Source organism: Bombus huntii, unplaced genomic scaffold (genome assembly GCF_024542735.1).
Source record: "Bombus huntii isolate Logan2020A unplaced genomic scaffold, iyBomHunt1.1 ctg00000250.1, whole genome shotgun sequence".
NCBI classification, from domain to species: domain Eukaryota; kingdom Metazoa; phylum Arthropoda; class Insecta; order Hymenoptera; family Apidae; genus Bombus; species Bombus huntii.
This window is the reverse complement of record NW_026099464.1, coordinates 1-23,786: the sequence shown is the minus strand read 5'-3', so window position 1 is coordinate 23,786 and position 23,786 is coordinate 1. Positions and strand designations below refer to the sequence as shown.

At 35.5% G+C, this 23,786-nt stretch overlaps 3 protein-coding genes, 1 long non-coding RNA gene and 1 pseudogene across 6 annotated transcripts; 3 read left to right on the top strand and 2 right to left on the bottom strand.

Moving 5' to 3' along the window:
- Nucleotides 1–5,961: 5,961 nt before the first annotated feature.
- Nucleotides 5,962–7,357, top strand: LOC126877806 (uncharacterized). Its single transcript, XR_007695346.1, has 3 exons — nt 5,962–6,440; nt 6,578–7,224; nt 7,323–7,357. It is a non-coding gene; the product is annotated as an uncharacterized LOC126877806 (long non-coding RNA).
- A 953-nt stretch (nt 7,358–8,310) lies between these two features.
- On the top strand, nt 8,311–11,813 carry LOC126877807 (dual specificity tyrosine-phosphorylation-regulated kinase 1A-like). The gene is made up of 3 exons (XM_050640318.1): nt 8,311–8,620; nt 9,475–9,599; nt 10,667–11,813. The coding sequence occupies exons 2-3, from the start codon at nt 9,477–9,479 to the stop codon at nt 11,201–11,203; spliced, it is 660 nt and encodes a 219-aa protein (XP_050496275.1). The 5' UTR covers nt 8,311–8,620; nt 9,475–9,476; the 3' UTR covers nt 11,204–11,813.
- Nucleotides 11,814–14,004: 2,191 nt separating this feature from the next.
- LOC126877809 (adrenodoxin-like protein 2, mitochondrial) lies at nt 14,005–15,807 on the bottom strand. Its single transcript, XM_050640322.1, has 4 exons — nt 15,518–15,807; nt 15,004–15,116; nt 14,707–14,839; nt 14,005–14,339 (listed from the first exon to the last, which is right to left on the bottom strand). The coding sequence occupies exons 1-4, from the start codon at nt 15,664–15,666 to the stop codon at nt 14,249–14,251; spliced, it is 486 nt and encodes a 161-aa protein (XP_050496279.1). The 5' UTR covers nt 15,667–15,807; the 3' UTR covers nt 14,005–14,248.
- On the top strand, nt 15,800–18,581 carry LOC126877808 (survival motor neuron protein-like). Of its 3 annotated transcripts, none has more exons than XM_050640320.1 (6): nt 16,381–16,716; nt 16,785–16,864; nt 17,054–17,236; nt 17,362–17,476; nt 17,868–18,336; nt 18,405–18,581. In XM_050640320.1, exons 2-5 carry the CDS (start codon nt 16,820–16,822, stop codon nt 18,128–18,130), a joined length of 606 nt encoding a protein of 201 aa, XP_050496277.1. In that variant the 5' UTR covers nt 16,381–16,716; nt 16,785–16,819; the 3' UTR covers nt 18,131–18,336; nt 18,405–18,581. The 3 variants fall into 3 exon arrangements, with proteins under 3 accessions (XP_050496278.1, XP_050496277.1, XP_050496276.1); XM_050640319.1 differs by having other exon boundaries at nt 16,785–16,873; XM_050640321.1 differs by lacking the exons at nt 16,381–16,716; nt 16,785–16,864 and adding an exon at nt 15,800–15,919.
- On the bottom strand, nt 18,567–23,087 carry LOC126877810 (katanin p60 ATPase-containing subunit A-like 2; annotated as a pseudogene).
- Between the last annotated feature and the right edge of the window lie 699 nt (nt 23,088–23,786).

The window sequence follows — 23,786 nt, the reverse complement described above, 5'->3', positions numbered from 1 at the left end:
ATACAGGTCTATCACTAAGCTTAACAAATAATAAGTACGACTAATAATAAGTCTAACAAACACTAAGCCTAATGAATAATACGATCTACGAATAATTAAATTAAATAATACTATTAGCAATGTTTGAGTTCAAACGAATCCACGGTCACCGGGATTCCTTACTAAGCGAAACTAACTTAGACGCAAATGCGATCGTCGAAAATGCTCGATGTATCACTCTCCAAGGCAGTCGCAAGAATGCCAGCCTCGTGGAGATTTTTCTCCCTGTACGATTGCATTTTGTTTTCTATATCCGTTTGGAAGCATCGAGAAGGTTCCAAACGCCGTTGCTAGGCACACTCGTTGGAAGCATCGAGAAAGTTCCAAACGCCGTTGCTAGGCAGTTTCTGCCTGGAGTTTTGATTACTAATACAATGTATGTCCCATTGCATCGGCACCTCCGAGGCAACATCACACGTGGCTCGGCCCGCTCTCGAGGCCGCATGCCGCCACAACCACATTTCTCGGAAAACACATACAACCACTCCAGACCTCCGTTAGATAAAACATCCATCCCGTGACCGTGGCTACGTTCAGCGACCGATTGTCACCTCGAACCCAATCTCGCTTATTACAAATCTTAAGCAATTACAACTATAATAAAATCTAGGCTAAGGTACTAGAGGATGTTCCCAAAATTTCCAAGGAAAGGCTTCGGCTTTCCTTTCATCTCCGACACGGCCATCCTGACTATCACACGTCCTCGGGTGTACCTTCGTCAACAAAACAAAAGGAAACAGGATTAGTATCATTGTGATTAGCATTCAAAGTGCCAGTTGCATTCTGCGTGCTTTCAGTCGGGTCGTAATGACATGACGGACCATTCTCGATTTCACACCCAAATGGGTCTCATCCTTCGAATCGCACATACTCTCAAAGTTCGTTACATAACCAGCTTCGTAACACGATCGCTGTCAACACTAGACCGCCTCCAGCCTCGTGACATTGTCACTGCCGGTACTAGACCGCCTCCAGCCTCGTGACATCGTCGCTGTCGGTACTAGACCAGCTCCAAATCCGTGACATTGTCGCTGTCGGTACTAGACCAGCTCTAACCTCGTGACATTGTCGCTGTCGGTACTAAACCGGCTCCCAGCTTCGTGACATTTTCGCTGTCGGTACTAAACCGGCTCCCAGCTTCGTGACATCGTCGCTGTCGGTACTAAACCGGCTCCCAGCTTCGTGACATCGTCACTTCCAGTGCCTGACCGCACTGAACTCCATCCCATGGCCGCACCTGGGCTCATATAATTCTACGATCCTCTGGGATCGGGGTACTCACATCGCCATGGTCACTGTTCTCGTCATCACAACAGACATCCAACTCCGCAGGAATGCAACTATCCGGCATTTTCCTTAACCTGTCATGACTGTACTTGTATGACCTTTTCCCATCCAGTGTTTTCAAGGTATATCGGTCTCCTTCCAGGACCTCCGATATTACAAATGGACCCCTGAATTTTGGATCCAATTTTGTCTGGTTCCTTTCTTCATTTTGGCGTAGTACCAAATCACCGGGATTAAACCTAACTACTTTAGCTTTGGTTTTATCGAATCTCTCTTTGTCATACCTAGCACTAGTTTCCATCTCTTTTATTGCCTGTTGTCTTACACTGGAGATATCTATTTCTTTTTCCTCGATGTTATTAGGTAGTAATAAGTCATACGGTCTTGCTGCTCTACCAATCAATAACTCTAAAGGACTCGATTTGGTTACGCGGTTGATGGTGCAATTCAAAGCCAATTGCATCTCCCCGATCGCGTCTTGCCATGAACGCCCGGTCGTTTCTACCGTTGTGAACATATTTTTTAACGTGCTCATAACACGTTCTACTTGCCCATTGGCCCTACTTGCACCGGTCGCGATCAAATGAACTTTGATTTGTTTGCTTGCACAGAATTCTCGAAATTCCCGGCCCGTGAAACATCTACCCTGATCTGCTATTACCCGACAGGGACTACCGAACAAAAACACGGCGGACTTAAGTGCCTTGATAACGCTAAGCGAATCCAATTTGCGTGTGTGATGTAAGTGCACGAATTTCGTAAAGGCATCGATCAAGACGACGACATACTCTTTCGAGTCATTCTTGCCACTCAGCTTGCCCGTTATGTCCATGTGCACCGTATGCCACGGTATGCCGGTCTTAGGTATAGGATGCAGTTCAGCCTGTATTTTACCTGAACTAGCCTTCGAAACTCTACAAGCATGGCAGTTCTCGACAAATTTGCGAACGTACTTCGCCATTCCCTCGAACCAATAATACTCATAGAGCTTCTCGAGCGTTTTATCCCATCCTAAGTGCATAATTGACTGATGCACATGGTTGATGACGGACCATCTAAAACCTCTCGGAACAATGGGTAAGCAAAGGGTTCTGCCCTTTCGTTGTATTTTACGGTAAAGTGTACCGGATCGCAGTTCGTAGGTATTCGCGATATCTTCCGCGAGCTCTTCGTTCTGCAACTTATTAACGATTTCGGAGATTTGCGGATCGCGACGTTGTTCCGCTAATAGCCAATCCTCGGAGATCTCGGCCAGATTAATCTCTTTCTCTGCGACCTTGTCTATCATACGGCGATTCAAGTCTACGGGGTTTCGCGAAAAGAAATCTACGTGGGCCATTCGTTTACCCTCTCGATACATGATGTCAAAATCGAATGTTTGCAAGTAAGCCCACCACCTATAAACCCGGTCGTTTAAGTTTACTTTGTTGCTGGAGGCTTTCAAAGAATTACAGTCGGTAACTACTAAGAATTTCCGTCCATGTAAGTAGTGTCGGAAATGCTTGACGGCGCTTACTACTGCTAGTGTCTCCAGTTCGTACGAATGATACCTAAATTCCGCGGGACTGGTCCTTTTACTATAATATTCGATGACTCTGTTTTCCTTTTCGACTTTGTGCATTAAAATAGCTCCATACCCCTCCGAACTAGGGTCGGTATGTAGCTCTATGGGACGATTGGGATCAAATATCATTAACACCGGCGCGTCGGTCAGAACGGAAATTATCTGTTGTCTTATCTTTTCGTGCCTGTCCGTCCAAGTTACGTGCTTGTTACTAGAAGTGAGTGCGTACAAGGGTTTCATCACTTGTGAAAATTTAGGAATAAATTTTCGGAAGTAAGAGGCCAAACCTATAAACTGCCTAAGCTGTGTGACGGTCGACGGTGCAGGTAAAGAATTCAAAGCTTGTATTTTTCCCGGGTTTGGACGAACTTCTCCGTTACGAATTACATATCCCAAATAAAGTACCGACGTTTTCAGAAAAGAACATTTAGCGAAATTGAAAGAAAATCCGGCGTTTACGAGAGTGTTTAGTACAGTGTGCAACCTTCCTAGAGCTTGATCTATTGAGTCGGCGATTATTAGAACGTCGTCCAAATAAACAACGACATACGAATAAGCGAGGTCGCCTAAGGCCTTGAAAATGGCTCTCTGGAAAACGGCTGGTGCATTTTTCAACCCAAACGGCATCGTCACGTATTCGTATTGACCGTCGGGGGTAACGAACGCAGTATATTCCGTCGAGTTAGGATGAATGGGAATCTGATGAAATCCGCTAGCCATGTCCAGGCTAATGAAGTATCTCGCACTCTGCAATCTCGCGATTTGGTCAGCAATAAGGGGTAAGGGATACCGATCCGCGACCGTATTTTTATTCAGCGCTCGAAAGTCTACACACAATCTGTCTGAGCCGTCCTTCTTCTTCACGAGTATCATAGGGCTCGCGAACGGCGAATTACTAGGTTTTACGATTTGTGCTTTCATTAATTCGTCTATTCTCTCGCGTACTATTCTTCGCTCTTCCTCGCTAAGCCTGTAAGGACTTCTCTGCACGGTGACGTTGGGATCAATTAGCCGTATTTCCAACTGACCCGTACTGACGCGAGTACGCGGGAAACCCGTAATGAATGATTCTTTAAATTTTTCGAGAACAGAGGTTAATCGATCTTTGTCGTTACCGATCACATCAGTGTCAACCTCGTTAATGTTGACCGCATCTTCCGCGACTTTACCACAAGCGTTAACGACCTTTGTTTTACAAATAACGAGGCTATTTTGCGTGATATTTACGTCGAATCCCTGGCTCAAAATCTCGCGACCAATCATGATGTCGTATTTTAGGTAATCGTCGGCAAGGACATGAAAAACTATCTCCAATGTAAGACCGTTAATACAAACAGTGGACAAAATCTGAAGTGTACTCTTAATACAAGTATTCCCGATCCCCCGCATCACTACCACATCGGTTATTCTTTTACCCGAAAATTTCGAGGCTAGGGACTCTTTGATTAACGAACACTCGGCCCCAGAATCAAAGTAAAATGGATACGACTCACCCAGATGGCTTAATCTACCAGCCGGAGCTTCCACTACACAGGAGTCGATCCGGCGTTCGTCAATGGAATCGTAGTTTCTTTTCCGCGATGATGGGCAATTAGGCGCGATATGTCCCTCCTCGTGGCATTTGAAGCAGGTCACCTTCGACGATGCGGCTGGTCGCTTTTCCTTCGGGTTTCGTATATCCTGCTCCTTCCCCGTTTGTATTTGCAGGCGACACTCCGTTCTCCTATGTCCGAGAGCACCACAGCGGTAGCACTTAATCCGAGGAACTGATAGCCTGCTTCGTTTAGCTTCAGGTTCCGTTAGTGAATTTCTTGGCGAAAATGTCGGCTGATCGTTGTAAGGGAGAATCCTCATTTCATCATGAAATTGGTCCTCCGTCCTGATATTATTCGCGAGCGTTAGTCGCCGAAAGCGTCGATCTTGTGAACTCAGTATATAAGGGGCGAAGGCATTGATCACTTCGGGCATCGTTAGATCTTGCAACTTCATCTGCAGCATGGAGCGGAGGCGACTACCGTACGCTCCCGGGGATTCAGTCTCCGACGGTCGTTCTCTGGATATCCTTATTAACGCCGAAGCGGCTGTCTCTCTGCCACCAAAACGCGAAAGAAATTGTTCCTTAAACGTTGGCCAGGTAAGCTTTCCACCGCGCACCATTTGTGAAAGCCAATGCGCAGCAGGACCCCTTAGGGCGCGATTTAGAGCGGAAAGTAACGCACTATCTTGCATCGGGTGGTCTTTCAAAATCAAATCAGCATGAGAGCACCACGCGGATGGATCGGCGCCCGCACCTTCGGGGTCAAAACGTGGTAACGTTGCATCCTTAGATTCCGTACTCGGTCTTTGCTCCTCCGGTTTGTGCGCTAGCGTCTGAATTAACTCGCGCATAAGGACCATTTGCTCTTGTAGCACTTTAAACGGTTCTGATCCCACTTCTGATGTCGGGTCACGATTCGAATTTTGGGCGCGCGACGACTCTTCATGTGGACTAGCCATCGTTTCACAAAGCCGAGATTTTATTTACACGTATATACAGGTCTATCACTAAGCTTAACAAATAATAAGTACGACTAATAATAAGTCTAACAAACACTAAGCCTAATGAATAATACGATCTACGAATAATTAAATTAAATAATACTATTAGCAATGTTTGAGTTCAAACGAATCCACGGTCACCGGGATTCCTTACTAAGCGAAACTAACTTAGACGCAAATGCGATCGTCGAAAATGCTCGATGTATCACTCTCCAAGGCAGTCGCAAGAATGCCAGCCTCGTGGAGATTTTTCTCCCTGTACGATTGCATTTTGTTTTCTATATCCGTTTGGAAGCATCGAGAAGGTTCCAAACGCCGTTGCTAGGCACACTCGTTGGAAGCATCGAGAAAGTTCCAAACGCCCTTGCTAGGCAGTTTCTGCCTGGAGTTTTGATTACTAATACAATGTATGTCCCATTGCATCGGCACCTCCGAGGCAACATCACACGTGGCTCGGCCCGCTCTCGAGGCCGCATGCCGCCACAACCACATTTCTCGGAAAACACATACAACCACTCCAGACCTCCGTTAGATAAAACATCCATCCCGTGACCGTGGCTACGTTCAGCGACCGATTGTCACCTCGAACCCAATCTCGCTTATTACAAATCTTAAGCAATTACAACTATAATAAAATCTAGGCTAAGGTACTAGAGGATGTTCCCAAAATTTCCAAGGAAAGGCTTCGGCTTTCCTTTCATCTCCGACATATATATATATATATATATATATATAAATTATATTTAAGAAGTTTGGGATAGTTTAAAGATGAAATAAATTGCTTTTTAAGTTTAATCTCTTACTCTCGACGAAATCAAGTTTCTCTGGAATTTGGTGGAGTTTAAGATTTGATATCGGTGTCGTAGGAGTTATGTGACACTTTAAGGTGGAATAAATCTAGCGAGGAGTTTAAGGTGCGGCAAAGGAGCGTGGAATGTTGCAATAGAAATTTATTGCAGTGTTAGTGCATTGGTAGATTGATCAAATTTACGTGTAGCGTGGGTAACCAATGGTAAATATTTTGCAATGTGTATAATTTCTCAGTAATCTGAGGTTTATAAAATCTATCGACAACTAATGGAAATTGTTGATTTAACAGATCAATTTTAAATTCCTCGTTAATCTAAATTTTTTTAATCCTATTTACAGCTAAACCTTACGACGAAAAATTAACGAAGTGGAATAAAAATGGCATTGTGATTCTTCTCGTCGTGTATCGGTGTCACATCAAATTTAAGAGACAGTTTTACTTGCGGATGCTGCGTGTTACGTTGGTGAAGTCGACGAAAGCGTAAAATAGGAGCTCGTCCGAAATACACTAACGCGGAAGGTTAAATTTAACGCAAAAGGCCGAGAAATTAGTCTAGAACTCGAAGTTTCATTGGTACGACGCACTTGAAACGCATTCAAAGAGGTCGGCGACCTCGAAAGGGGATGAACGCAACTGTTTCGTGGGAATTTCTTATTGTGGCTTATTTGGATGAAGCTGCTTTAAAATCAGCGCTGGATTCGTCTGTTTTTTGCCCGGAAATCATAAAATGTTTAGGCCAGGCGACTCCATGTACAGAAAATGTTATGTCCACTTTTTACGTCCGTAGAATTCAACTCTTTACTACTATGCACTTCTTCTCCAAAAAAATATCGCGTTTCAATATTAAAAAAAGTTTCAATAATATACTATCCATTAGAAGAATGATAACATGATAACCTTACAAATTATTAGTATTAACAAATTCTTATTGTCGTATAGAAATGCCAACTATTGCTTCGGTAAAACAAACAAAGGAATTTTACAGGTAAATTTTACAAATTACAAGTCATCTTATAACGCAAAATACGACGTGTAAAATTGTCTCAATTTATTAATAGTATTAATAAATTATTATGATAAAAGATGCAGGAATCTTAGCCTCATGAGAAATTAGAGATGAAAATTAAAGATTAAAGGGAAAAGATTAATCACTGGTCCTCCTAAAAAGATGCAGTCCCATGGATGGATGGTTGTGCGAGTATTAAAGCAGCGCAAAACCGTTCCCCGAATTCTCATCCCGGACGTCGTACGACCAAAGACAAAAACAACTCACTCGAGGGCATTGCGGAGAGACATTCATCGAGGACACAATAGTATTATTCCAGGAAGTGCTAGTTCTTCCTAGATTCCGGTTACAATGTTCTTAACGCGTGGAAATTAGTCTTGACCAGGAAACATCTATAACGGCATGTATTTTCTGCCGTGATTGTAAATCTGTTTGGAACATGCGGTTTGTCCGTTAATCTAGGCGCTGTTGTTCAATTGAGTCAATATTATTTGTTGGTAGATTAGTGTGTGCAAGAGCGCTCTATCCATTATTGACCAATTCGAGCACGTATTGGTAAATTTCACACCGGCAATTACGGTGAAATCGTTCGTGGTCGCTGGAAATTAGCAGTATCGTTTGCGGTCGTGAGCTGATTGACACTGCGTGAGCGGGGAATTATGTGAAGCAGCTTTGCTTTGTCGTTTCATGCATTTAATAGGTTTGCGGCGGTGGACAGAGTTTGTAAAAAATGAAGACAAGGTAGAAAAAGATTATTTTTCATTTTTTACTATTAGATTATTTTCAAAGTGATCATTTCAGTGAAATATGATTGACAAAAAATAAGATCTATAATTGAATCATTATAGAAAATAGAATAATATTGATAATAAAGAAATAAAAATCAATTATAGAATAACATATAATAATAATAATAATAATAATAATAACAACAACAACAACAACAACAACAACAACAACAACAACGACAACGACAACGACAACGACAACGACAACGACAACGACAACGACAACGACAACAACAACAACAACAACAACAACAACAATGTGGATAGACTTTATGTTTACTTTTATATGTATAATGATACTGTTTGATCCTTGAATTAAAGTTAAGATTAACGTTGCGATTATGATTATCCTTTGTCTGACTAAATATATTTGAAGTATCAATTACAGTAGAATTTTTGAAAGATTCTTGGCTGTTAAACAAAAAACTGGTTCCTTTATATTTCGCTCAATTATCATAGAATCGTGAAACTGACTTTCACTTCAAATTTTGTCTGTTTCAGGAGTAACAAGTACCTGCAAAAATCATCCATCAGCCGGATATGTGCTGTCGGAGGGTTTTTCATTAGCATTCCCGTCTTTCTAACTGGTAAGAACCAATTCCTTCAATTCTGTCAACTTTAACCTTTTGAAAGATACTAGTACATAAGTTATACGTTTAATTTTTCTTGAATTCAGGCATGAATCTAAAAGATACTGTGAACTATCTCTGAGTGTATGAAATCAGTTTAGAAATCCAATGGAAATAAAGTTAATTTTAACGCCGAATAGTCATTATTTTTCTTAGAAAAATAAAAAATGATCGTCTTTTAGAGAAGTTTTAACAGATTAATTTATAAAGAGCTGAAACAGAATATTCATGTCATGCATGAATACGGCTGGTGGATGGATCGAGATCTAATCTAAAGTTTACGTTGTGTCATGCTAGTTTACACAGCTATCATTCGCTCGATCGATCGTTAAGCTGTTGAACTCGATTCAAGACGGACATTTTGACTCTGTTCAGAAGAAAACTGCGTTTTAATAAATTTGACGGAATAGAAATTATGATAGACTACAATGTTTTTTTAATTATATCATAAAATTTATTTATTTTTTTTTAATGTCATGTTAGAAACTTCAAATACTGTCCAAAACTTCGAACGTAATCGTTTTAGAAATTTGTAAATTACTTAACGACCAAAAATATTGAATTCTCTATTGTCTGAAGATAGATTCTCTATAATTTAAGTAATTTATTCGTCGAGAATTGATATATAAAGACTTAAATAATAAATTAATTGAAAAATAATTTGCAACTAGTATTGAAAATTTCAATTAAAAGCATATGTATATAGTTTACGCTTCGAGAATTATATGTATTGAGAATATGTATTTGCGCCGATTCTTTGTCCCGCTTGTTATGGCATACGTGTTATAATGATCCTCTAACAATGCTTTCAGGTATGATATTGTATACATTCATCCAGTTTCATTCGACGCCGGCAATCGTTACGTCGGTTTTCATAGGCCTTGGCATCGTGTTTTGTGGATGCGCAATGGTCCATAACGTCTTCGTGTGGCAGAGGGTAAGAACATATCGCTATTAAAAAAGAAAACGAACACGTTCAAACACGTCTAAATCATCTTTTATGTGTATTTTACCCGGAAATCATTTTATCGTGAAATTTTGTTTTTCAGAGTTACCATAATTTATCTGGTAGAGTTCATAAAAATTTTTCTGAAATCAATTGCAAGCTTTTAGGAAACCAGGATTTTTCACATTTTTAAGAAGCGTTATAATTATATTGCGGATCTTTATACGTTCGTGCGAAATTGAAAAGTACGCAAATGGCGCAAAATGCATAAAATGCGCTAAAATATACGTATATAAGAAAACAAATCTCTATTAAAATTTTATTTCTTTGATTATGTTCGTAAAACTACAAACTTGTATAAAAATACGCATTCTAGTTATAAATGTTAAAACATTCGATCTAGTCCTTATCACATTCATGAAAACCTCCATTTAACCATTCGTTGTATCAACAAACATTCATATGCAAAACTTACCACCTACCACATCCTCCGCGTATTAATATAATCCCCTTTTATAAATTATACACTTTAGAGTGGACTGGTTGGGTCAGAGTGATATAAGCTTACAAGTTCTCGAGGAGATCTACCGAAGTTACATTTACGTTTGCATAATTTCACCGAAAAAGATACTCTGTAGAATGACAGGTTCGTTTGTTTATGTGATCCGCGATCGCAACTATTTCAAGGGGATTTTATAAATAACCATACACACGATATTCAGTGTATTTTCGTATTCTCGTTTATTTTGGGGAGATTTGTAAAACTGTTGAACAAAATAATTGAGTAACGATTATATTTGCCGAGAAAAAGTCTTTTTCTCTGTACCCCTCCTTCTACTTCAAGCATGTAGTATAATAAGACAATAAGATTGACAATGGCTGAAAGTAATCCAAAAGAGTTTTCACCATGGTTATCGGTAACGAAAAAGATTTGAATCATCTTTAATACTTATTCGTAACTAGAATCATTTCAACTAAAATGTAAATTCTTATATTATAACTTTTTTAATTTGTTATGGCCCCTGACTACAACCTAACCTATCATTCTTATTTCGTAGGAGAAGACGAATGCCGTGAAGGCGTTAGCGCGCGAACAGTGCGAAGCGGCGGTACAGCTGCAGCGTCAGCAGCAGCTGCAACAGCACCAGAACCAGCCACAGCTACAACAGCAACAACAACTACGTGGCCCGTTAACCATCCACCATGCTGGCTGCCCAACGAAAGTCGGGCCCGTGACGAACCAACTAAATACCAGCCACGCAACGCACGGCCGAGCTGCACAGTACCAACACTATCATCACCATCATCATCATCGACACGTGTCAATGTCCCCACCGCCCTTGTTGCTCTCATCGCCAGCTCCGATCGCGGCGACGCACAATCATCTGAACGTGAGCGGACACAGAAACGTGGTTACGCCACCGGATACACCAGCAGATAGATCGCCACCGAGTCCTGGAAATAAGCTAAATAGATCGCAGCATTTGCCACGGGAAGCAACCGGCAGCGTCAGTCCTGGTCTTCCGGCTGCCACATTGGATCTAAGTAGCGCAGCAACCACCAATAGTCCGCATGAATTGTCCACGTTAGTTTAGAAATTTGGTCCGAACATTATATCTTCACATAGGATTGGAGATTAATAGTTGATAGTTAATTTACACATCGATCTTTTTATTTGTAAATTGGGTCGTGGTTTAGAGTTGGTTTGTAAAAATTCGGTCCTAATTGTTAAATGATGAATATTGATTAAGAATAATAGGCATTGATGTACCAATCTTTTTTTAACTTATATACTTGAGCACACGCATTGGAGATTTCACTTTTATTCAGTGAAACAGCAACTTCATTACTCGCTTATTCAATACGGCAATTGCATATATTTCATGGACATTTTAACAATGTTTTGAATAATTTCTAACGGTACAATTGTGATGAAGTGAAAAAAATCGTGATAAGAAACAGAGAGAAAAGTTGCTCGTTAATGAATATTGACCAGAAATAAAGTAATTTCTAAAGAATATCCCGAAGACGTCGTAGATATTACGAAAGGAATGATTAATTTATACCCGCGTGTATCTTGCCATTACCATACTATTATTATTATTATTATTATTAATATTGTTAGTAGTACTCGATTACATTATTATTAATATTAATATTATTGCCTTATTATTATTAATGTTATGGAACCTCTAGTCCTAGGTTACTTTCGCTGCCACGAAAGGATAAGATTTTCGAACTTTTTACTATTACGTGTAATTCAAGTTTTCCTGTTGCGCATGCGCAGTAGAAAGAAAGTTAGCGGAACTCAAATCTCGAACTATAGAGAGTTGAAAAGTAGTAAAAGTAAAAAAGCACGAAGAACATTTGTATTTGTGCTGGATTAAGTTTGATAATTGAAAATTGAGTTTGATGATAACATTTTTTTCGTATTCGCTTTGGTAAATATTAGTTTTATTTAAAATTGAACAAAGCATTTTATGTTTTTCAAATACGGTACATAATCGTAATATCGAATTTTGTAAACTGATAGTAAGAAACTCTATAATTCGAGACTGGAACTTTGATCAAGTTCACATTGAACGTAAACTGACTTAATTTTGTTATTTAAGCGTGTATACTATACGTGTTTGTTCCTTCTTCTCTTGTGCGCAGGCTATAGCTTAATTACTTCCAATAAACGCAGTTATATCGAATCAATGACCGATACAAATTTAGATATTAGGATTATTTAAACAAGAGATTAAAAACTAAAAAGTATTGTTTTTATACTGCATATGTACATATGCAATATGAACGACAGTTTGTGTAATAATATGTACCCCTCTTCTTAGTTTACTTTTGTATATTTTGCGACATTTGATATTAATTTTATGAGCAACGTACTTACACTTTATCTTTGTAATTAAATGTGAAATGAAAGAAAAGAAATGACATGAGAAAAGGAAATTCGATGTACGAGTATATACGAATTGACGGAATTAAAATTTAACGCTATATTTAAATAGAAGACGTGAAATATCTTGTCATCTTAAAATAACTTCCTAATAATCATTCCTATTCTTTTACATAAAAACATTTTTCGACTGTAACTTAAGAAAAATGTCTGCTAACGTGAAACGTGCCAGAAAAAATTAACAACTTCCATTAAATTGGCAAATTTCTCATTAATATCGTAAAACTCGCGTTTACAAAGATCAGATCAGTGTACATAATATACAAAACAAATGCAGAATATATAAATATAGCACATACGTTCTGAATTATATTCGAATTGAGCAGGGTAACCAAGTGAAAATATGTAAATTTCACGATGTGTAATGTACACTTTATCGAACTTGTAAGTAGTGTAGAAATAGAATATTTTACACGTAACAAAATATACAAACGACAATACACAAGTTAAATTATTTGTTAGATCCATGTATAACAAGCATAGTACAAAAGTGTTTTAGCTTTATGTACTGGTAATTATGAGAAATACCAACTTAATAGATGTATTTGGTATGTACCTAGTTAAGAAAACAATAAATTATTCTGAACAGATAAAGCGTTTAGTAGCTTGTAAAGTATGAATTTTCGAAAACGTAAGTATTTTATATCTAAGTAGTTAAGAAACGCGAGCAAGGGAAATCAAACAAAGGAACAAAGTTTTTTTGTTTAAAAATATTTAATTTGTTGTTCTATTATCCGAGGTTAGAAGCGATAATGTACAAAATCTGAATAAATAAGATTCCTCAATATTATTGAATTTTAATTCTAGGGTAAAGTAATATATCCGCATATTTTATTTATATACAATATGTATAAATAATGATGTGATTTGACTAATTTTGTTGAAAGAATATTTGTACTTTTTACGTAAAACTTCAGTCTTTTACAAACTTTCTTGTAATTAATAAACCAGTAAAAACAATATTAATAAAATCTATTAAAATTATAAACAAACTCATAAGTTTTAATTTTAGTCCTTAAAGGTTGAAATATTTTGCCCCAATGTCGAGACACTTGTTTCAATCCAAAACATTACTATACTGAATCGATAATGTTGCATGTGCCACGAAAATGATGATAGTGTCAGATAACTTGTTGTGAAACGAAAAAGCATTGCATGTACATTTCTGTTGTTTTGTTGACCATGAGTTTGATGATCTTTTAAACTTGCCCACAGCTAAGAAATCAAACAGTATATCTAAACGAAATTAATTTCAAATTATTTTTTAGGTTCTAAGCTTTTATCTAATCTTTCAGAAGTTGCAAAATTTATTCCACAAGAGTCTTTTTTATCATAACCAAGTACACATCTTAAAACCATTTAAGTCTTCCTTAGTAATTTCTTCTTATCTTTAATAGTAACGAAAATAATTTAGATGAACGTTTTAAAATTGACACCCTGTATATTAAAAATAAAAGATATATTTTCTTCATAATTGGATAGGCTTTTTACAATGGCAATGTACAAATATCAAAATTGCAATTATACTATATAACATATGTATATATATAAGCTTCACATTTAAACACAAGATTCTTTATTATATTTTTTTAATACCAATATTTTAATAATTATAACAAGGGTTTTTTAACAAGAGATGTATAACATTGTATACAAATTTTCAAAAACCTATAGATAATTTCAGTTATGCTCTTGCATCATTAATTGTTGATGGAACTCTTACCTCAATTCCATCTAGTTCCTTAGACATTACTATTTGACAGCCTAGCCGTGACCTGAAATTAAATATTATATAACTGAATATGTCAATAAATATATTTATTGCTATACAAATTAATACTAATACACAATAAGATTTCTATTTATCCATTTGAAAATCAACATTGTAAATATGCTAATTCCAACATAGATTCGTAATGATTATAGGGTCATAAATAAAAAACTATGAAAATTTATTATAATTTCAGTTTCGTAGTATTCAGAGATAGCGATTTGAAATTCTACATTGAGATGCAGATTTCGAAATACCCAATACTAACCTGTTTTTACATAAATTTACAAAGAAAAATTCACTTTATAAAATATTAAAAGGTAATAGAATTAATAATGTGAATGATTTGATACTGATTATTATGAACTCACGTATCTGTTAATTCATATGCTAAATCCAACATGTCTAATTCTTCATCTGTTGGTTTGTCAGGAAGTGCATCATAAACTTCTTTCGAAAATATTAAATGGCACGTACTACAAGTTAATGTTCCTTCACAAGCACCTATATCAATTATATTTTAATATTACAACATACTTATATAATAAAGTATCAAAAGTTAAAAATAATAAGAATATTAAACTCGATAAAAATGAAAATTTTCAAATATTTTCTACCTCAAAATTATTTATTTTAAATTAAGTAAATTATGCTTCTTTAAAACATACCATATCCATCTAAATCAATTTCATTATTTACTACTATGTCTAATATAGTATCTCCAACTTTCCCTTTTGCTTTGATTCTCTCTCCACTTGCTTTAACAAACGTTATATTTACTCTGAAAATAATATTTATGAAAGATAAAAATTATCTCAATATAATTATTTTCCTTATTTTTTGTGTTTCTTCAATTAATCTTCTCTTAATTATACCTTAATTATATGTATCACTTATGATAATAGAAATAATTTAAAAATAAGATATACTTGTCTTAATAATACATAAATAAAATTCGTATATCATATATTTATAACAGTGTTATATTTTTAGTTGTTCACTGTCAATGTTGTTCTTATTAATACTATGTTATTTTTCTAGATGTTATACTCCTACAAAGAGAAAAATTTCTTAGACATTATTATTAGCATTATTATTTTGACACCAATTTTATATTGGAAGGTAAGTACTGAAATTCTATTAAAAAAAGAAGGAAAGCACAAGAAAATTTGTATCACTTACTCTTGTTTTTCTGAAAGTGGTTGCGTGGTCGATATTCCTCTTGTTGCCTGCAAAAAGGGTAACGTTGTGTTGCTTGTATATTTTGAATAATTTGATGCAATACCGAGAATTGATCTCGAAAATTTTTGTAATTGATTTACTAACGCCATTCCACTGTCATAAATATCATGAGTATGGGACACCCTGACCGAACATCAGATAAGTATTGCGGAAAATATCAATTGTAGATCAATTGTACTTTGTACAGAAACTTTCACGGCATTCTTCGGCTGCTATACTGCCGACGTTCCTTTACTGTGATAGGTTATAAAACGGTTCCTAACACAAGTGACGTATCTCTACCGGACACGTGCTCTTCGGGCCACACGTTTTATGATACAAGACCAGCAAAATGATCAATATGTAATTTTACATATCTTACATTTTTTCCAAATGAAATATTGTTTTTATTAAACGTTTAAAACCTCAGGCAACATTTATTTCATCTGATTTCAGTTTTACAAATATATATCTATAATACATATCTGTATAAATTACGGTCTGGTTATATCAAACAGGGACCGACACTCGCTAGGGAAAACTGCCCAAAAATTGAATCGTAAAAACCAATATGAAAGACAACAAATTTCTCGTTCTGCGGAACAAATAGAAATGAGCAGAGTATCTTTATCTTTATCTGAGACATTCAAAGCGTATCACGCATACGCTAAACCTGAAGAAAACTTTCTTGTCTTCCATGTTCATTTTTCCCTTTTCATTTCCATATAGAAGAAACCATATAGAGGTTTCTTCTATATTTATTTATATGTTCGTGATTGATGCTATTGACAACATACAACTAAGGGGAAATACGAATAGTAATAAATAGATGTATAATTCATTATGCAATTTTATAGAATTAAATCTTATTTATCTTCAGATATAAAAACTATATTTACCAGCTGAAACACTAACGCATATGCAGTATAATATAATCTACTTAACAATCTCGTTTTAGTTATAATATGTGATTAATTCTTTTGCTATTTCGCTATAAACAGTTTTTTGTGCATACAATATTTTTTTATAGTATTCTAATATATTGTTAGATATTGTAAAGAAAGTAAAATACAGTTATTGAAGTGTGGGAACATTCAATGTTAACCTTGCTTCAAAAAATAATCTTTCGAATGAATGGGGAATAGATTTTTAGTATTATAGTTGGTATAATGTCATCATTGTTTACAATGTGTTAGAGTTAAAGAAATGAGACAAATTAATATTTCAGAAGCAAATTCAATATTTAAATGATGTTATTTTAAAATGGCAGATGATATGAATGTTCTTTTTATACGAGGAAATGGAAACGTATGTATGGTAATGGAAACGTAATGGTTTTAACATTATTTTAGTACAAGATCTTAGCATAATAGTAATTAACAGTATCCATTACCTTTTAGTCAATTTTTGAAAAATGACATATATGATAATTTGCAATAGTTTGATAATAAAATACTTGTATCGATATTAATAACGTATAATTTGCTATCTCAAAAGGATACAGACACAGCCAATGATAATGTTTGGGACGATAGTGCATTAATAGAAGCATATGATAAAGCAATAAATTTAGCAAAAGAAGAAGTTATCAAGCGAATGGGAATGGATGTTGGAAATTCTCAACCGAAAGAAAACCTACAAAATCTTAAGCAGCCTAAACACGCAAGTAAATTACACAAGGTTGTGATTTTGATAGAATATTACAAATTTGATACAGAATATTATTAAATATATTGATTAAGAAGCAAATTATTTTATTTTGCTATTTACTTATATTTATTTGTATACACATCTTTTCTCTATAGAAATGGATCATAGGAGCACCTTGTCGTGCAATATACTCAGAGGATGGAGAAATTTATGAAGCTATAATATCAAAAATTTACGAAAACAATGGCACGTGTGTTGTAAAATTTGTAGGTAATACCTTTAGCATGATGGTTATGTCAATTAAGAAATGTACTAAAAATACATATATATATATATGAAGTAAAGGCTTTCGCATAGTCTATCACAGTGTCATTCAGCAGGTTCTTAACTCGGCAGGAGTACCTGTCAATGTCTATGGAGAGACCCGTGGGATATAGGGTCATGAACCATAAACATGCATGTTACTTATTGTTCATTATTAGCTGCTTGGAATATAATTCTCCTCATTAGACGAGTGATTATTACTACATATATCAAGGCAAACATTTATACATATACATTTATGCACGGGAAATTCTAGTACATTGCCTGTAAGGACAGTAACTGAATGTCACTCAGCCATTCTATTAAATGACAAAAATTTCTTTTACTCTGTGTTTAGGCTATGGTAATACAGAGAAAGTCGAGTTGAGTTCTCTTTTAGAATCAGAAGGTTTGCAAAGTCAAATAGCACAACAAAAGAAAGCTTTGGAAGAGAAATTCAATGAAGAGAACGACGAGACTTGTGAGACTAATTTTTCTACAAATGTAAATTCGAAAAAATATAATGTAGAAAAAATGGATTGTGCACATCACTTCATATCGGGACCATCTTTCAATTCGATGACTGATATAATGCCACCTGCACCTCCTTTACCACCATAATTAATGGCCGAGTAAGTACAATTTAAAAATTCTAATGAAATGCTGAATACTTCTAATATTAATAAGTAATTTGGAATAAGTTTAACATTTTATTTGGAAAAAAAAAAAATACGAAATTTTAATAAAATGTACTAGATTACCAGATAATGATACAGACGCACTTTCAAGTATGTTGATGTCATGGTATATTAGTGGTTTTCACACAGGTAATTATTTCATATAAGTATTTTATTGTATATTAAATTTTCAATGGACTATGTTATTTCTTTTGTAGGTTATTATCATGGTTTGAAACAAGCAAGAAACAATCAAGAGAACAGGAAGAAGTGTTGATTATATCAATTTTTTCAATAACAATATAACGATAATATAAGATATAATAAAATATAAAACTCATTGTATTTATTTACTTCAATTATTTGAAATAAAGAACAGCTTTATTTTCATATAAGACTTTATTTTTTTAAAAATAATTACTAAGATAAGAAAAACTAAAAAACATATTTTTGATAAAATACACTCACATATATATGTCGGGTTATCATTAGGATTTAAGGCGCGTAATGATCCTTCGTTTGAATTAGCCATTGTTTTACGAAACAGAGAATATATTTACGCGAATAAACAAGATTTTACAAAATATTATGAATAATGAGTTTAATAAATAATAAAATTAACAAACGATAAGTTTAACTAATAATTAGATTAAAGATTAATAAGTTTAACGAACAATAAGAGGAACGAATAATATGTCTTACGAATAATGAATTTAACGTATAATGAGATTAACGATCGATAGGTTTCACGAATAATGAATTTAATTAACGCTATTAACAATGTTCCGGGGTTCAAACGAATCCACGGTCAACGGGATAACTCTTTACTATGTGTAGAATAATTTTAAACACAGAATACAATTGCTGAGACACTCGGTAAATTGCTCGATGTATCACTTTCCAAGGCGATCACACGAATGAATATCTGATGAAAATCTTTTTCGCTATCCGACTGCATTTGTTTGTTATATGCTCGCTGGAAACATCGAGAAGGTTCCAATCGTTGTTGCTAGGCAATTTCTGTCAAAAGTTTGTTGTATACTCTTTGGAAACATCGAGAAAGATTCAAACGCCGTTACTAGGCAGTTTCTGTCTGGAGATTGATTCCTAATACAACGTGTGTCCCATTATATCGACATCTCTAAAGTACAATTCTATGCGATTTCTAGGGAGAACAATACAACCGATCCACACCTTCGTCAGGCAAAACGTTTATCCCGTGACCGTGGCTACGTTCGGCGACCAGTTGTCACCTCGAACTCACTTTCGCTTTCACAAATATCAAACAATTACAAATGACAATTGCTTAATTACAGTTATGATAAAATCTAGGCTAAAGCATTAGAAGGCTTCCTCAAAATTGCAAAGGGAAGGCTCCGGTTTTCCTTTCATCTCCGACATATATAATACAAGGATATAATACAACCGAACATTTTAAACTTAGCCTATAGCGTGTGCGCGCACACACACGCACACACACATGACACACACGACACACATGCGCGCACACACATGCGCGCATACACACATGCACACACATGCGAATGATTTCTCGAACGATAATCCATTTATTTATATTTTTCAATATCTGTCATTACGATTGCGTATTTATTTGTTCCGCGTATCATATTTATCTATTTGCATAACTGTAGGTGACATTTTTTTTAACAATTTTGCTAATATTTCATAACTTTTTAATTCATATTTCAAAGTGGTAACAGGTGTTTCTTTCTTTTCAAGTCTCCTCCATATCGGGCTTATTTCTAGTAGCCACGCTTGCTTACAAAGCAATTTTATATCTGCACAAGAATATCTTTCAGTACATTTTACTATGTGGTTTACAATATCTGTATTTTCTAATAAGTGGTTGCTAAGGTATAATTTGAATATACCAAGTCGAGCAACTTCATTGGGTAATGATACGTATATTTGCTTTTCGAGACGCCTGAGTAAAGCTGCATCAATGCCCCTAATAACATATTTACAATAAATATTATCGTTCTATTATACTAATAATAATGAAGGAATACTTCAAACAACACAATAACATATTTGGAATTTGGAGAAATATTACGATATTTTCTACTTAGAAAACATTGAAATAACGTGATATACGTACCAAGGGGAATTAGTTGTAGCCAGAAGAACTACATTAGAATTCTCATTAGACACTAATCCATCCAATCTAGAAAGAAGTTCTGATCTGAATCTCTTTGCAGGTTCAGACAATATACAGTCTCCTTTATTTGTGGCGATCCAGTCAATCTCGTCGATAAAAATAATTGTAGGCGAATGACTATAGGCAAGTTCAAATAAAACCTGTTCAGTTTAACAAATGTATTATTCATTAAATATTATATTCGAAATTCCTTAAATTCATTGCCTCATCGCGAATATGATATCATTTCGTTTTCCAAACAACTATTCTATTTATATATAAATGACGAAAAATAAAAATTTTATACCTAGAATCTCTCCTTCATAGACAAAGGAACAAAGAAACTTACATAGACAAAGCAACTTACACGTTATACTTCTCGGAATCGCCTCTCCATTTGCTGACCAATCAGCTGGCAGTTATGTTAAAAAAGGTGCAATGGCATTCTGTCGCGACTGCCTTCGCTAACTTCGTTTTCCCTGTTTTGTATATTTCTTGTAAACACGTACAGAAATGAAAAGAATACGAGTATCTTACCTGTACCAGGTGGGCCGTACAGCAAAATACCTTTCCATGGGGAAAACGGGCCATCAAAAGAGATAGGATACTTAAGGGGATACACAACGGCCTCCTTAACAGCGGTTTTACATTCTTCTAGGCCTATAACGTCATCCCAATGTACATTTAATTTGTTTACTACGATCTCCTGTGACGATACAAAGATATACAAAGATAAAATGGCGTCTTCTCTATATTAAGTAAGCGTTACGTAATTTGATATTTGAAGCGTTACCGAAATCACGTCATCGTCGATATACGTTGGACGATTTATCGACGGGAATTTTATCGTTTAAAAGCTTTACGATACGTATATTAATCGAAAATAACTTACGCATGAGACGTCCTCAGCAATCTTTCGTAATTCCGTATTATCTGAATAAAGCTTTTCAATGCATTTCAATATCTTCGATTGCATGGATTGTTCCATTGGGACGTTAAATAGCTCTTCTGATGAACGTCCATCACTCTCATTGGGGAATATTGACGTCACTGTCATTGCGAGATTAATATGATTCGTATTGTCATCAGTTATCTTCTGCTGTAGATTCGTCTCTTTCACAGGCTCACTTCTCGCTTGTTTACTAAAAGATTTGGCTTTTGTCTCAATACTTCTACAAACACTGGATCATATTGTAATACGATACGTTGAATTTGATACGTTGAATACGATACCGTTGAATAGGATACACGTTGAATACCGTTTAATATCGTTAAATAATTTAAATTCTTACGTTTTGCTTGCATTTGTCACTTCCCTCGTCATTTCCCTTCCAGTTATTTTCTTACACAATATGGGATATTTTTGAAATTTCATCTTGTAATAATTTTCATACTCTGCAACGATAATTTCCAAATCGATGTTGTCGCAGACCCGATGTTCGGGAGACAGACGAGCTTCCCGGAATAATACATCGCTAATGTCTATATACCTAAAAAAATGTAGTTTTTAATTAATTATAGTTTTTAACTGATTAAAAATATTTTTCGCAATGACTGAACACTATAAGATAACCATCAAACAACTGTTTTATCTCTAGGTAAGACGGGCAAAAGAATGTATTTACTATATAAATCCTCGAAGATAATTTCTTGTCTTCTGCTCTTTAATTTCCAATTTTTAGATGGATAAGAATAATTTGAATTTATATTTCATATATTTGTTTATAACTAGTTAATCTACATTATCGATTGAGTTATTCTTAACTACTGAATTACCGATGTCGAATTTTCAAATTTGGTTTCGCCTTCTCTTTCCACGATGTCCACTGATTTCTATTTCGATTGGTCACTGACACTATTCAAGAGAATTGGAACTAGGAATATATTTTAATTATAATATACTCACCCATTGTGTTCCAAATAATCACATACAAGGTATAATATGTTGCGATGACGTTCCGAAATACGACTCTCCTCCTAATATAATTATTTTTTCATTACAATAATATAAGTTTTTTCATGTAATTTTTTGTTACATTTGCGAATTCAACGAGTTACACATGATTTTTCATGAAACACGAACGTTAAAAATATTTGATACAGCCTAATTATAAAAATTGTTAGAAGCAAAAGTCATAGATACTATGTGCGAGTATCGCATGAAACGAACAGCTATTAAGAGAACTGCAGCAATATTACAAATCAAATAACAAAACACACACGTCTGTGACGTGGAAATTCTAAAATCTAAAATCTAAAATCTAAAATCTAAAATCTAAAATCTAAAATCTAAAATCTAAAATCTAAAATCTAAAATCTAAAATCTAGAATATTCCTTACCTTTTTTCGCAGATTATAAAATATCTTATTCATACTACATTGCATCGATAAATCACCGTTCATAGTGACACTTTCAAATCGCCTATCGTTTCTCAATGGATACGAGAATTTCCGTTTATTACTTTAAAAACAACCCGTCCATTACGTTTCTCTTAAAAAATTCTTTCAACTCCGTTGAAAACCGTGCATCAAACAAGAGACAAACGATTTGTTGCCATGGAAATGTTTGGTTCACACATAAGCAACGCACAAATATAATGATAGAATAGCTGAGTGTGTGTACTGTATAGTAAGATGGATGCAACATGGAAATAGAAAGAGAACACCATGTATAGATACTTCCTGTCCTTGTTTAATCAGGCATGCACACTAGTGGACACTGACGCTGCTCGTATACCGCTGTTACATATTTCCTGTACAAGCGCGCGTCGTTAGACAAGGACGGAACATCCTCTCTCTACTTCTCTATCGCGTTTTTAGTTCGCTCACGCGCTCTGTACTTATATCTATTACATTTCCACCATAAGCAGCGGCCGTGCAGTGACTTACAAAAGTTCCGAACGGTTCCATCCTGGGCGGACGGTTAATTGCGTTCGGTACTTCGAGACAGGAAGGTGAGTACAGAATCGCTCCTCTTAGTACTCTTATTAAAAGTGTTATCATCGAATATAAGTTTTTTCAATAAATTCTTATCGTTTTACAATCTTTCTAGAATACAATGACGTCAGCAATCGATCATTTTCGCGAATTTATTGTAAATTAATTGGGGGAATATCTGGAGTTCTTTATCGGTTTCGACTGTAAAATCAGCAACTATTCGAATTTTTCATTCATAATTGTGACGTTTTCGACTCTTCCGTTGCCAAGACCCCCTTGAGAGATTTTTGGCACGTTCCATCACCCTTGTTAAACGAGTGCACATTGGTGGATATATTGATTTTAAAAACCAATACGTGAACGAGGTTTATTATCTCACTGGAACAAAGAAATCCGTTTTATTCGCGAATTTTCCGTGTTTCTTCTTAATTTTCGTGAGTGTCTGGTGCGGAGCATTATTTGAATGAACTTTTCATCGTTCAGATTATATTTCGTTTAAAAAGAT

Coding starts and splice junctions, on each gene's coding strand:
- LOC126877807 (XM_050640318.1), top strand. CDS start 9,477: ATGATATTGTATACATTCATCCAGTTTCATTCGACGCCGGCAATCGTT. Junction 9,600..10,666: donor ACGTCTTCGTGTGGCAGAGG/GTAAGAACATAT, acceptor CTTATTTCGTAG/GAGAAGACGAATGCCGTGAA.
- LOC126877809 (XM_050640322.1), bottom strand. CDS start 15,666: ATGGCGTTAGTAAATCAATTACAAAAATTTTCGAGATCAATTCTCGGT. Junction 15,117..15,517: donor CCACTTTCAGAAAAACAAGA/GTAAGTGATACA, acceptor TATTATTTTCAG/AGTAAATATAACGTTTGTTA. Junction 14,340..14,706: donor GCATATGAATTAACAGATAC/GTGAGTTCATAA, acceptor ATTTAATTTCAG/GTCACGGCTAGGCTGTCAAA.
- LOC126877808 (XM_050640319.1), top strand. CDS start 16,820: ATGGCAGATGATATGAATGTTCTTTTTATACGAGGAAATGGAAACGTA. Junction 17,237..17,361: donor ACGCAAGTAAATTACACAAG/GTTGTGATTTTG, acceptor TTTTCTCTATAG/AAATGGATCATAGGAGCACC. Junction 17,477..17,867: donor GTGTGTTGTAAAATTTGTAG/GTAATACCTTTA, acceptor CTCTGTGTTTAG/GCTATGGTAATACAGAGAAA.